The 11,912-nt window shown below is 49.9% G+C and overlaps 1 protein-coding gene across 1 annotated transcript; it reads left to right on the top strand.

The window, feature by feature from the left end:
• Positions 1 to 8,184: 8,184 nt before the first annotated feature.
• On the top strand, positions 8,185 to 11,534 carry CPLANE2 (ciliogenesis and planar polarity effector 2). Its single transcript, XM_007950781.1, has 5 exons — positions 8,185 to 8,296; positions 9,455 to 9,607; positions 10,452 to 10,576; positions 10,912 to 11,048; positions 11,285 to 11,534. The coding sequence occupies exons 1-5, from the start codon at positions 8,185 to 8,187 to the stop codon at positions 11,532 to 11,534; spliced, it is 777 nt and encodes a 258-aa protein (XP_007948972.1).
• The last annotated feature ends 378 nt before the right edge of the window (positions 11,535 to 11,912 follow it).

The raw sequence follows: 11,912 nt of genomic DNA, 5'->3' as shown, positions 1-11,912 counted from the left end.
AGCCCCACAATCCCTGCTATACTTGAGCTCATCATTGCAGCCACCGTATCAATCCATCTCGTTGACCCTCCACCCTACCAAGCATGACATCCTTCTCCAGGGAATGGTCCCTTCTTACAACATGACCAAAATAGGTGAGACGAAGTCTGGCCATTCTTGCTTCCAAGGAGCATTCTGGCTGCACTTCCTCCAGGACAGATCTGTTAGTTCTTTTAGCAGTCCATGGTACTTTCAGCATTCTTCGCCAGCACCACAACTCAAAGCATCAACTCTTCTTCGGTCTTCCTTATTCATTGTCCAGCTCTCACATGCATACAAGGCGATTGGAAATATCATGGCTTGTGTCAGGCGCACCTTAGTCCTCAAGGAGATATCCTTGCTGCTCAGCACTTGAAACAGTTCCTTCGCAGTTGACTTTCCCAATGCTACACGTCGTCTAATGTCCTGACTGCTGCTTCCGTTGGCATCGATTGTAGAACCAAGCAACATGATTCCTTGACAACTTCAATCTTCTCTCCATTTATTGTGATGCTGCTCATTGGTCCAGTTGTGAGGATTTTTGTTTTCTTTATATTGAGACGTAATCCATACTGCAGACTGTATTCTTCAACCTTCATCAGTACGTGCCTTAAGTCATCCTCACTTTCAGCAAGCAAAGTTGTATCATCTGCATATCTCAGGTTGTTAATGATTCTTCCTTCAATCCTGATACCACGTTTTTCTTCATACAGTCCAGCTTCTCAGATTATTTGCTCAGCATATAGATTGAATAAGTGTGGAGAAAGGATACAACCCTGACGCACTCCCTTCTTGATTTTAAACCATGTAGTGTCCCCTTGTTCTGTTCGAACGACAGCCTCCTGGTCAAGGTACAGATTCCTCATGAGTACAATCAAGTGCTCGGGAATTCCCATTCTTCTCAATGTTATCCATAATTTGTCATGATCCACACAATCAAATGCCTTTGCATAGTCAATAAAACACAAGTAAACATCTTTCTGGTATTCTTTGCCTTGAGCCAAGATCCATCTGACAACAGCTATGATATCCCTTGTTCCACGTCCTTCAAGCCAGATTCAGAAGACACTGCCTCATCTTTCTCCTACGGAGCAGCTTATGGGTTTTAACTAGTGGCCTTTTGGTTGGCAGCCAAATGCTTTAACCACTGTACCACCAGAGCTCCTTCCTCTTCCTAATAGGAGTCCAAATCTCCCAGCCATGCATTTGTGTGAAGGTGGCCCCAGCTTCAATTCCAAGGGTGGCCCTCATTTGGTTAGGCCAATTCTTGTTGCTATAATGACTAGCTTGAGATGGCACATGAAATCCCAGTAAAGCTGTTAACACTCACAAGGGGAGTCAGCCTTGGGTGAAGCTATTACCATGAAGGAAACAATAGAAAGAGACTGGGTCCTCCGTGACATTGTTGAGTTGCCAGATCAACCTTTACCTGCTGCTACTCCTTAACCAATATGGCATCGAATTAGATTTATTTTTACAATGGAAAGATTCCTTTTTCTGGGAACACCTTCCCACCTTTCTACTTCAGGATTCAACTCAGATGACATTTCATCAAGGAGGCCTCTGTGAGCATTTCTACACTCTACTGTGCCCAGTACCCTGTGTGCCTCTGACATGCTGGCAGTTACAGTCTGTCATCTTAGCACTTACCAAAAGGAGGTGAAACCCTGTGTTCTGATTATTCCTTACTGTCTTAGGCTGGGTTCTCTAGAGAAGCAAAACCAGTGAAATACACACACACATACACACATGCACACACACATATCTAGCTCTGATGGTGTAGTGCCTAAAGCACTTGACTGCTAACCAGAAGGTTGGCAGTTCAAAGCCACCAGCCACTCTGTGGCAGGAAGGTGGGCAATCTACTTCTGTAAAGATTTACTGCCTTGAAAACCCAGTGGGGCCTTTTGGTTGGCAGCCAAATGCTTTAACCACTGTACCACCAGTGGGAGTTAGAATCAACTCGATGCAGTGTGTTTGTTTTGTTTTAGAGAGAGAGATTTATCTCAAGGAAATGGCTCATGTTGTTGTAGAAGCTGGCACATCCCATGTTGGTGAGTCAGGTGTCAGGCTGTAGACTTCCCCTGACTTGCATAGCCTGCAGGGGCTGACAAATCCAAGATCAGCAGGTCAGACAGCAGGTGACTGATAGGCTGTGGAGGCCAACAGATCCCAAGGAGCAGAGGTCAGATGATGATAAGCCAGATGCAAGATCCAGAGCAAGCAAGTGAGCTTTGCCAGAACATCCATATATATATTGGATGCAGGCCATACCTACAAGGAAACTCCCCTTACAAGTGATTGGCTGATCACATCACAGGAGATGATTACATCATTGCATAACTGCCAAACTCTGTCATTAATAACTTCCAAACTACTGAGAATCATGGCCCAGCAAAGTTGACACACAACCTTAACCATCATACACACACTAGGTGGGAATGTGCTTAAAGGAAGAAGTTTGGGCCTGATTTGTCCGGGCCTGGCACATCCTGGCTCCAAAAGAGTCCCAGGGGATAATTTGGCAACTCCAGCCCCAAATCCTCTAGTTACGTAGAATCGGGACTGTTTTAAAATCTGCCCTTCCTCTACCTTTGTTGTTGTTAGTTGCCATCAAGTTGATTCCGACTCGTGGCAACCCCGTATGTTACAGAACAGAACTGTGCTCCACAGGGTTTTCAAGGCTGTGACCTTTCAGAAGCAGACCACCACACCTCTGGGTGGGTTCAAACTGCCAGTGTTTCAGTTAATAGTCGAGCGCTTAACTGTTTGCACCCCTAGAGGTTCCACTCTCTACCTTATTGGCCCTCTTATAAGTGCAGTTGCAGAGTTATTTGGTCTTTGACACAGCCTCACACACAAGTGGGGAATACACAAGGGTAAGGTCTGATCTGCATTATTGTCTTCCCAGCATCTGGCCTGGCACGCGGAAAGTGCCTGTAAATATTTGATAACTACACGCTCTGGTCCACTCAGGGAGCATTTGCGCTGCCTCCTAGCTGGGCTCCCCCGCTCGAGGAAGTTCTCCAAGCTGTAGCCACAGCAGTTCATTCATTCCATCTGTCTGCCAGCCCACAATAGTTGTTGGGTATTTCCTATGTCAGACACACCCTAGATACTGGGGAGAAAACAGAACAAAAAGTCAAGGCCCCTGTTCTCATGGAGAGTACATCCTAGGTGGAGAAGACAGACAATAAAATTTAAAATAATTTCAGAACCAAGAACAGGATGATTTGCCTGTGGCAAATCCTTGAGTGGGGTGGGGGAGATCTCTGTGTGCAGGTGACATTCGTGCAGAGACTTGAGCAAGGGGAAGCAGCTGTCCATGTGAGCTATGGGAGTGGGGGTTGCAGAGAGTTCCAGAAGCTGGGAGCTGCCCTGCAGAGGCTCTAGACAGGGCTGGAAAAAGGCTGGAGTTGAAGAGCAGCAGGCAGGGGGAAAGAGTAGGCAAGAAGAAAGCAAGAAGCAGTCAGGGGGAAGATCCCAGGCGGCCTTGAAGGCAGGTGCAGAGTTTGAACTATATCCTGAGCATACTAGAAGCTGCTGGATGGTTACAGTCATGGAAGTGATCTTACTGGACTGACACTGCAACAGGATCACTCTGGCAGCTGAGTGGCGTCCTAGAGGGGAAGCAGGGAAACCTACCAGGAGGCACGTGCAGGCGTCCAGGCAAGGGATGGTGGTAGCAGTGGGAAGACAGTGAAACACAAATCTGACCAGGTCCTTGGTCTGCCTGGCCCTTTTAGGATGTCCTGCACCCTGATCCTCAGGTGTGTCACTCCATACCTCACTCTTATCTAACCCCTCACCAACTCAGGCCAGTGGGTCTGTGCCATCTGGGCCTCCCAACCATTCTTTGAGGCTGGGGACTGTCCCAAGGTCTGACCAGGAGAGTGCTCAGTGAGTATGTGTGAGGAGACCAACTGTGAAGAGATGAGAGGCCCAGCAGAGGGCTCCACACTAGGGCCCTTGTTGTTGTTATGTGCCGTTCATTTGGACCGACTCATAGCGACCCCTCCTTGGGTTTCCGAGGCAATATCACTACAGAAGTAGATTGCCCCATCTTCCTTCTGAGGAGTAGCTGGTGAATGGGAACCGCCAGCCTTCTGGTTAGCAGTCAAGTGCCTTCGGCACTACAGATGCTTTAGCCCCAAGAAAGAAACCACTTGCTTAGGGAGGCACACAATTTAGTGGTCAAGGGGCACAGGAGAGCAGAACTCAGTAGACCAAGATGGTCCACAGGCATCCCTCTGAAACGCACTTCTGACTGCATCACTGCCAGGCACAGCTCTTGACTGGCTTCCTGGCACCTCAACAGCAGTTTGTCTAAGCGAGGTCCATGGATCCCAATTTCAGAATTGCCAATGCTATTGTTAAATGTGCAGGTGCCCCCTGAAGCAGAATCAAGGAGATGGAGCCCAAAAATCTACGTTTTAAACAGGCTCCCCAGCTAAGGCTAATTAATACTCACTGAAGAGTCTTACCCATGAGCTCTCTGAAGCCAGTGAAGACCAATCCCCTAATGCTAATTCTCTGGCCATCAGCCACTCTGACCCACCTCCCTATCTGTGCAGAGAACTTCAGTCTTCCCCAGTCTCCAGGTCACTGTCAAGCTCATTCTGCTAAATTGCTTTGTTTCCATCACTGAATCTCTATGAACCACGCCAGGGCAGGGCTGGCTGGATGTCCAGTGTGGAAACCAGAGATAAAGCCCATCCAAGCCTGGCCACTGAGGCCCTCCTGGCCCAGGGGGAGAGCCCGGCAGAGGAGAGAACACCCTGATTCTGGTAGATGGAGGAAGAGCTGCAGGAAGGAGACCATGGTCCTGGGAGCGTGAGCCAGGCACTAGAGCTGCAGACTCCCACAGGAACAGTTCTTCCTCTTGTGTTTCTGCCTCCATGCAGTGTAAGCAGGCCGTCCCTTCACCACCCCCTAACACATCTGGGGGCCTTGACAAAGATGTGTGGGCTTATGGCCCTGTGGCCACTTGGACCTTCACTAGGAACAACCTTCCTAGTGGCTGGAGGCAAAGCTATAAAACCACACAACCCAACCCGACTGAGCAATTATGTACTTTTTTTGGGAGCATTTTATTGTGCTTTAGGTGAAAGTTTACATAGCACATTTGGCTTCCCAGTCAACCCAGATGGGAGCTCTGGTGGCATAGTGCCTAAGGCATTTGACTGCTAACCAGAAGGCTGTGGTTCAAACCCACCAGCCACTCCTCCAAAGGAAGACTGGGCAATCTACCTCCCTAAAGATACTGCCTCAGAAACACAAGGAGTGGTTGCTGTGAGTCAGAATCGACTTGATGGCAGTTGAGTTGTTTTTTTTTTCTAACCCTAAATATTTTATTGTGGTTTGGGTGAAAGTTTACAGAGCACATGAGCACATTAATTTCCTATTCAACAATTTATGCACATTTTGTTTCTTTACATTAACTGCAATCCCCTCGATGCACTCTTCCCACTTCTCCTTCGGTTTCCATTTGTTCTTCTTTCCTGTCCCTTCCTGCCTTCTGAACTCTATTTTTGAGCAAATGCTGCCCTTTTGGTTGGTATGTACTTAAGAGTCAGGTAACCCTGGGTCTGACTACTTTTCCCCCTGAGCACTGTGTGACCTCAGACAACTCATGTGACATCACTGAGTTTCCTCAATTGTAAAAGAGAAAAGGGAGTAATATTTTCTGCATAGTTTGTTTATAAAAATTAAATGAGGTCACCTCTAGCACTTAGTAGGTCTTCAATAAAGATTAGATCTTGTATTTTGACCCACTGAAGGCTGGGTACTTTACACCATGGACTCCTATTCAGTCTTCTCATCTACACGTTTTATAGATGCGGAGTCAGTAGAAGATTTGTCCCTATAAGCAGAGCCCTGGTACCTAGTGCTGGAGCAGTAGACAGAGATCATAGCCCAGAAGGGCTCACAGCCTCAGTGCTGAAATGTGAGCTCCAGGGGCAGGGACTACTTGTTCACCACTGTATTTCCTGGATCAGGCAGGGTTCACAGTTGTTGTTTGGTGCCGTCATGTCAGTTCTGAGTCACAGCAATCCCATACACAACAGAATGAAACACTGTCCCATCCTGTGCCATTCTCACAGTCATTGTTATGGTGAACCCACTGTTGCAGCCACTGTGTCAGTCCACCTCATTGAAGGTCTTCCTCTTTTTTCCTGACCGTCTACCAAGCATGAACGTCCTTCTCCAGGGACTGGTCCCTCCTGATAACGTCCAAAATAAGTAAGACAGTCTCGCCATCCTCACTTCTAAGGAGCATTCTGACTGTACTTCTTTCAAGACATATTGGTTCATTCTTCTGGCTGTCCATGGTATATTCAATATTCTTCACCAACACCATAAATTCAACAGCAGCAATGCTTCTTCAGTCTTCCTTAGTCATTGTTCAGCTTTCACACGCATATGAGGCTATTGAAAATATCATGGCTTGGGTCAAGCGCACCTTAGTCTTCAAAGTGACCTCTTCGCTTTCCAACATTTCAAAGAGGTCTTTTGCAGAGATTTGTCCAGTGCAATACCTCATCTGACTTCTTGACTGCTGCTTCCGTGGGTGTTGATTGTGGATCCAAGTAAAATGACATCCTTGGTAATTTCAGTCGTTTCTCCATTTAGCATGATGTTGCTTATTGGTCAAGCTGTGAGGATCGTTCTTTTCTGTTGAGGTGTAATCCACACTGAAGGCTGTAGTATTTGATCTTCATCAGTAAGTGCTTCAAGTCCTCTTCACTTTCAGCAAGCAAGGTTGTGTCATCTGCATATCACAGGTTGTTAATGAGCCTTCCTCCAGTCCTGATGCTGCATTCTTCTTCATATAGTCCAGCTTCAGATTATTTGCTTGCATACATATTGAATAAGTATGGTGAAAGATATAACCCTGACACACACCATTCCTGGTTTTAAACCATGCAGTATCCCCTTGCTCTGTTCAAACGACTGTTTCTTGGTCTATGTACAGGTTCCTAATGAGTACACATAAGTGTCCTGGAATTCCCATTATTTGCAATGTTACCCATATTTTATTATGATCCACACAAATGCCTTTGCATAATCAATAAAACACAGTTCACTGAACTATCTAATGAACTGAATGAATTAATCATCAATAAAGGAATAACTGGAGGGTACCACCCAAGGACCTGTGATTCATTTGTAAGACCTTGAGCAAGCCCCTTGCCCTCTCTGAGGTGCTTAACTAGTCGTCAAGGGCCAGTTAATGGGTGTTAATAGAGAAGAAATCATTGGAGTAATAATAGCAACCATAGTAACTAAATTTACTGAGCTCTTCTACGGACAAGGCACTGCTGTCAACAGTTACCCTAGGAGGTAATACTATGTTACCTCCATTTATGGAACAGGAAACTGAAGTACAAGGCGACAGGGATGGCTGCTGGAGGAGGGGAGATTTGACCAAGTTTTGCAGGAAAGATTCGAGCTTGGCCTGAGCAGTGGAGAAGAAGATCCACGGTCTAGAGGGGAAGGCCCTGTCCCAGGTATCACTGAGCTGTGGTAGCAAGCTGAAGTTAGGCGCTGCGCCCCGTGTCGCAATCCCGCCCCCTGGCGTCTCCATGGCAGCAGCCTCCGCGCTTGCGCAGTAGCCGGAAGCCGGCGGGGCGGAAACTGAGCTGGCGGGTTCAGCTGCAGAGCGCGGGCAGGCTTTTAAAGGAGCAGTCTCTACCCGCGCCAGCCCGCGGGTGGAGGCTGCGGATGGTGAGAGCCAAGGTAGTCCGGGAGTCGGGATCAAGGAGGTAGAGGAGAAGCAGGGCTGTGTAACCTCCTGGAGGTGACAAACGGAGAAGAGCTGTGTAAATCCTTTCCGGGGCAATAATGGGATGATTGTCCCCTAGGGAGCAAAATGGAGAGGCGAGACTATGGAGTTGCACCTCCTCGATAATAAGGAGAAGATGGGGGTGTGACTCTCAGGACAGTGAAAGGGAGCTTGCACACACACACCCTCCCCAAAAAGAAAGCTTATCGGGAGAAAAGGGTGAGACTCTAACTGCTCACCCTCACGGAGGGAATTGGGACCCACAGGACAGGCAGAGGGGGGATTGAGAGCCGTCGCAGGTCCAGCCTTGGACAGTTATCACTCTCCCCACCCCCTACTCTCAGCATTCTGCCCCACTGCACCCCGTCAGGGTCCCCAGCATGGCCAGGCCACCCACCCCAGGCTCGGTGGTTGTTCCAAACTGGCATGAGAGCGCCGAGGGCAAAGAGTACCTGGGTTGTATCCTGCGCAAGAACCGCCGGCGGGTGTTTGGTGAGTTCCTTCCCCCTCCCCCAAGTTTGTCACCTGTCACTCCTGTATCACCTGTTGCCCCCTTCAGGGAGCAGAGAAGCAAGGCTGAGAGGATCTGCCCTACTGCAATCCTGAGCCTTGGGGACCCTGGAAGCCCTATCCCTGGGGTCCCCACCCTCAAATCTCCCTAGAGCTAATTCCATCACCAGTGCCAGGGCCCCATGGAAACCACCAAAACCCTGCCAGGAATCACTGACACCAGAGATGCTGTTCATTGACTCCTTACCCTCTGCCAGGCCTCGTGTGGATACTTTACACCACAGACACCATTTAGTTTTCTCATCAACACATTTTACAGATGCAGAGAAGTTAGGACTCCTGCCCAGGGTCACGCCCTAGTAAGTAGAGGCAAGCCTTTTTCATACCCCACTGTCTCCAAGAGAAAACACTTTGCCCCAGGGTGAAGCCAATTCATAAGGTAAGGCCCAGCCGGCTTTCCAGCAGAGGGACCTAGCATTGGCCTAAGAGTCCAACTCTGGCAGGAAAGACAAAGCTCAGAAGACTGGAGAATGAGAGGGAAGCCCACACTGAGGGGAATCTGTCGCAGCAGTATCCTAAGCACAACTTCTCGTGAGGATTCTGTTAAAATGCAGACCAGACCCAGTAGGTGTGGGGCAGGCTGAGCTTCTGCATTTCTAACAAGCTCCCAGGTGATGCTGATGCTACTGGTACAGGGACCACACTGTGTATAACATGGAACTGAAAGAGGTGATCTGGTGGTCTAGTGGTTACAACATTCAGCTACTAACCAGTAGGTCACTGTTCAAACCCACCAGCCACTGCATGGGAGAAAGATGAGGCATTCTGCTTCCTTAAAAAGTCAGAATCAACTTGATGACAGTAGGTTCTAAGTCTGAGCAGTCAGGCACATGACCAAGTATTGAGCCTTCAAGTAAATTGAGTCACCCAGGTTGGGAATAGCTGAGAAATAAATACCCAACTGATGATCTGTGGGAGCTCATCCACCCTCTGTGTCCCTCTGTGAGATCTGGATGAGTATCTAGAACTATGGATGCTTAGTTCTGAAAATGTCTTTAGAGATGAGGTTGTCCAACCCAGGGTCTGATGGGGCCAGTACAGAGCTGACCCCTTGACTATACTGGCCGCCTCTTGCCCCAGGGCTGCTGGAGAGACCAGTGCTACCCCCTCCTGTGGCCATTGACACCGTCAGCTACAAGATCTTTGTGTCTGGGAAGAGTGGAGTGGGCAAGACCGCGTTGGTGGCCAAGCTGGCTGGCCTGGAGGTGCCTGTGGTACACCATGAGACCACTGGTGAGTGGGCCCCAACCTATGCCAGCCTCCAGGGCTCTGCCCACTTCCATAGGCCTTCTCTGGGTAGAGGAAGGAGCCTGGTCCTAGATCCTACAAGCTGAAGTTTGTACCCAGCCCCACCACTTTCTGACATTGGAAAGTCCTTTCATCTCGCTTAGCCTACATTGGCTCCTCTGTCAAATGCAGATAATGATGCTAACTTCAAGGGGTTGTTGTGAGATTGGAACTAGAGACAGTGGTGGTAACTAGTGTGGAGCTGGCACAAAGTCGGTGCTCAAGAAATGCTAATCTTCCTTTTTTGTAATGATTAATGCATCATGTTGCAGTTACTGCCCCCACCCCCAATGCCTCTAACCTAATTGGGGTTCTCAAATAGTGCAACCCATTAAAGTGCTCAACTGCAGACCAAGAAAGGCCTTCAAAGAAAGGGCTGGTGATCTACTTCCAAAAATTCAGCCATTAAAAACCCTATGGAGCACAGTTCTACTCTGACACACATGGGGTCACATGAGTCAGAAGCACCTTGACCCACCAGTGAAATGGCTTTGTCACGGCTAAGGCTGAGGCTGCATCTCTCTGATAGACTGGAGGCTCCTCCAGGGCAGGTCTCCATCCCACACCCCTGGCCTGGGACTGTGCCTTCCTCATCAGACCGGGTTCTTCCAGGGCAGGGCACTTGTGCTTCCTCCAATAAACTGGGAGTTCTCCCAGGTGAGGAACCATGCCTTCCCCTCAGCCTGGGTCCCCTGGGACAAAGATGCATCCCTTCCTGTTCCTTCCTGGCTCCTGACCCCTCTTCACCCCGCCTCCCCTGTGCTGAGTGGCTGACCCCAGCCCTTCCTAGGCATCCAGACCACCATGGTGTTTTGGCCGGCCAAGCTGCAGGCTAGCAACCGTGTCGTCATGTTCCGCTTTGAATTCTGGGACTGTGGGGAATCTGCGCTCAAAAAGTTTGATCACATGCTGCCGGTGAGCAGGCAGGTGGACCTGGGTGGGCTCCAGGGAGGGGCTGGTTGTCTGAAGCGGGCTTCTGAGTGCAAACATTTGAGCTGGGCCTGCCTAGTCTATAGGAATTGGAGTGGGGCATGAATGGGCTGAGGTCACTGCCTGGGGCCATGGGACTCTGATCTGGCTTTAGAGACTGAGTCCCAGCCCAGCTCTGTCCTTGGGCCAGCCATTCCCTGTTCTAGGCCTTGGTTTCCCAAAATGTGCAAGGGTGGACTGTGCTGGCCTTCTCATGGCCTTGCAGCTGGTAGGAGGGTCCAGCCCCAGTCCTGCACCTCTGTCAGCTTCTCCCTCCCCAGGCTTGCCAGGAGAAAGCAGACGCTTTCCTCTTTCTCTTCTCCTTCACTGACCGTGCCTCCTTCGAAGACCTTCCTGGACAGCTGGCCAGAGTAGCAGGCGAGGCCCCTGGTGCCGTCAGGATGGTCATTGGTTCCAAGTATCCTTTGGGTGGCCCATGGGATTGTCAAGAATCCACATTTGGTAAGGTGTGGTATAACGGGGTCAAGGACCCTGACTTTGCCTGGTGTGGGGTTTATCTCATGGGATTTCTCTTAAAGGAGGCAGGGTGGCCTCCTTAGACCCTGAGATTAGGGCTCCAGGGAGGAGGAAGAAGGCTGCATGTGATGAGGTGGGAGTAGAGGTGCGTGGCCAGGCTCCTTGACCCTCCTGCAGATTCGACCAGTACATGCACACAGATGTGCCTGAGCGGGACCTCACAGCCTTCCGACAGGCCTGGGAACTGCCCCTCCTTCGAGTGAAAAGTGTGCCAGGGCGGCGGCTGGCTGATGGGCGCACGCTGGATGGGCGTGCAGGGCTGGCCGACATTGCCCATGTGCTCAATGGCCTTGCTGAGCAGCTGTGGTACCAGGACCAGGTGGCAGCTGGCCTGCTCCCCAGCCCCCCAGAAAATACCCCTGGCTAAGGAGTGGTGGCAGCATGAGTGGGTACCTGTAAGATCCTCACTCTCGCTCTCAGGTGGCCCAACTGACCCAGGACAGAAGATAGAACTCAGGGCCTGAGACTGAGGCAGGACTGTTGATCCCATCCCAAGGACCAGTTAGAGAGGCTGGTCAGGAGGATGGTGGCCTAGGAAGGCCCCTGCCTCAGCAGCACTTTCCTTGCAGACTGTGACAGTGTGGAGAGACAGCTCTGGAGGTCAATGGTGACCCCTCTTGTTTGCAGGGCATCTAGGTGCCCTCTGACCTCCCTTTGCCCTGGTGTCTAGACTTCTGGAAACTGAAGAGCTCCATGGGCAAGGCCCTGAGGCTTAAACAACCCTCCAGTCCCCCTGCTGTCCTTT

This window comes from Orycteropus afer, unplaced genomic scaffold (genome assembly GCF_000298275.1).
Source record: "Orycteropus afer afer isolate SDZICR_OR568_19922 unplaced genomic scaffold, OryAfe1.0 scaffold00288, whole genome shotgun sequence".
Classification (NCBI taxonomy): Eukaryota; Metazoa; Chordata; class Mammalia; order Tubulidentata; family Orycteropodidae; genus Orycteropus; species Orycteropus afer.
This window is presented reverse-complemented; position numbering and strand designations above follow the sequence as displayed.

What these genes read in the sequence shown, in the direction of transcription:
- CPLANE2 (XM_007950781.1), top strand. Translation starts at nt 8,185, where the DNA reads ATGGCCAGGCCACCCACCCCAGGCTCGGTGGTTGTTCCAAACTGGCAT. An exon ending in GAACCGCCGGCGGGTGTTTG is followed by an intron (nt 8,297 to 9,454) that starts GTGAGTTCCTTC and finishes CTCTTGCCCCAG; the next exon opens with GGCTGCTGGAGAGACCAGTG. An exon ending in AGGATGGTCATTGGTTCCAA is followed by an intron (nt 11,049 to 11,284) that starts GTATCCTTTGGG and finishes ACCCTCCTGCAG; the next exon opens with ATTCGACCAGTACATGCACA.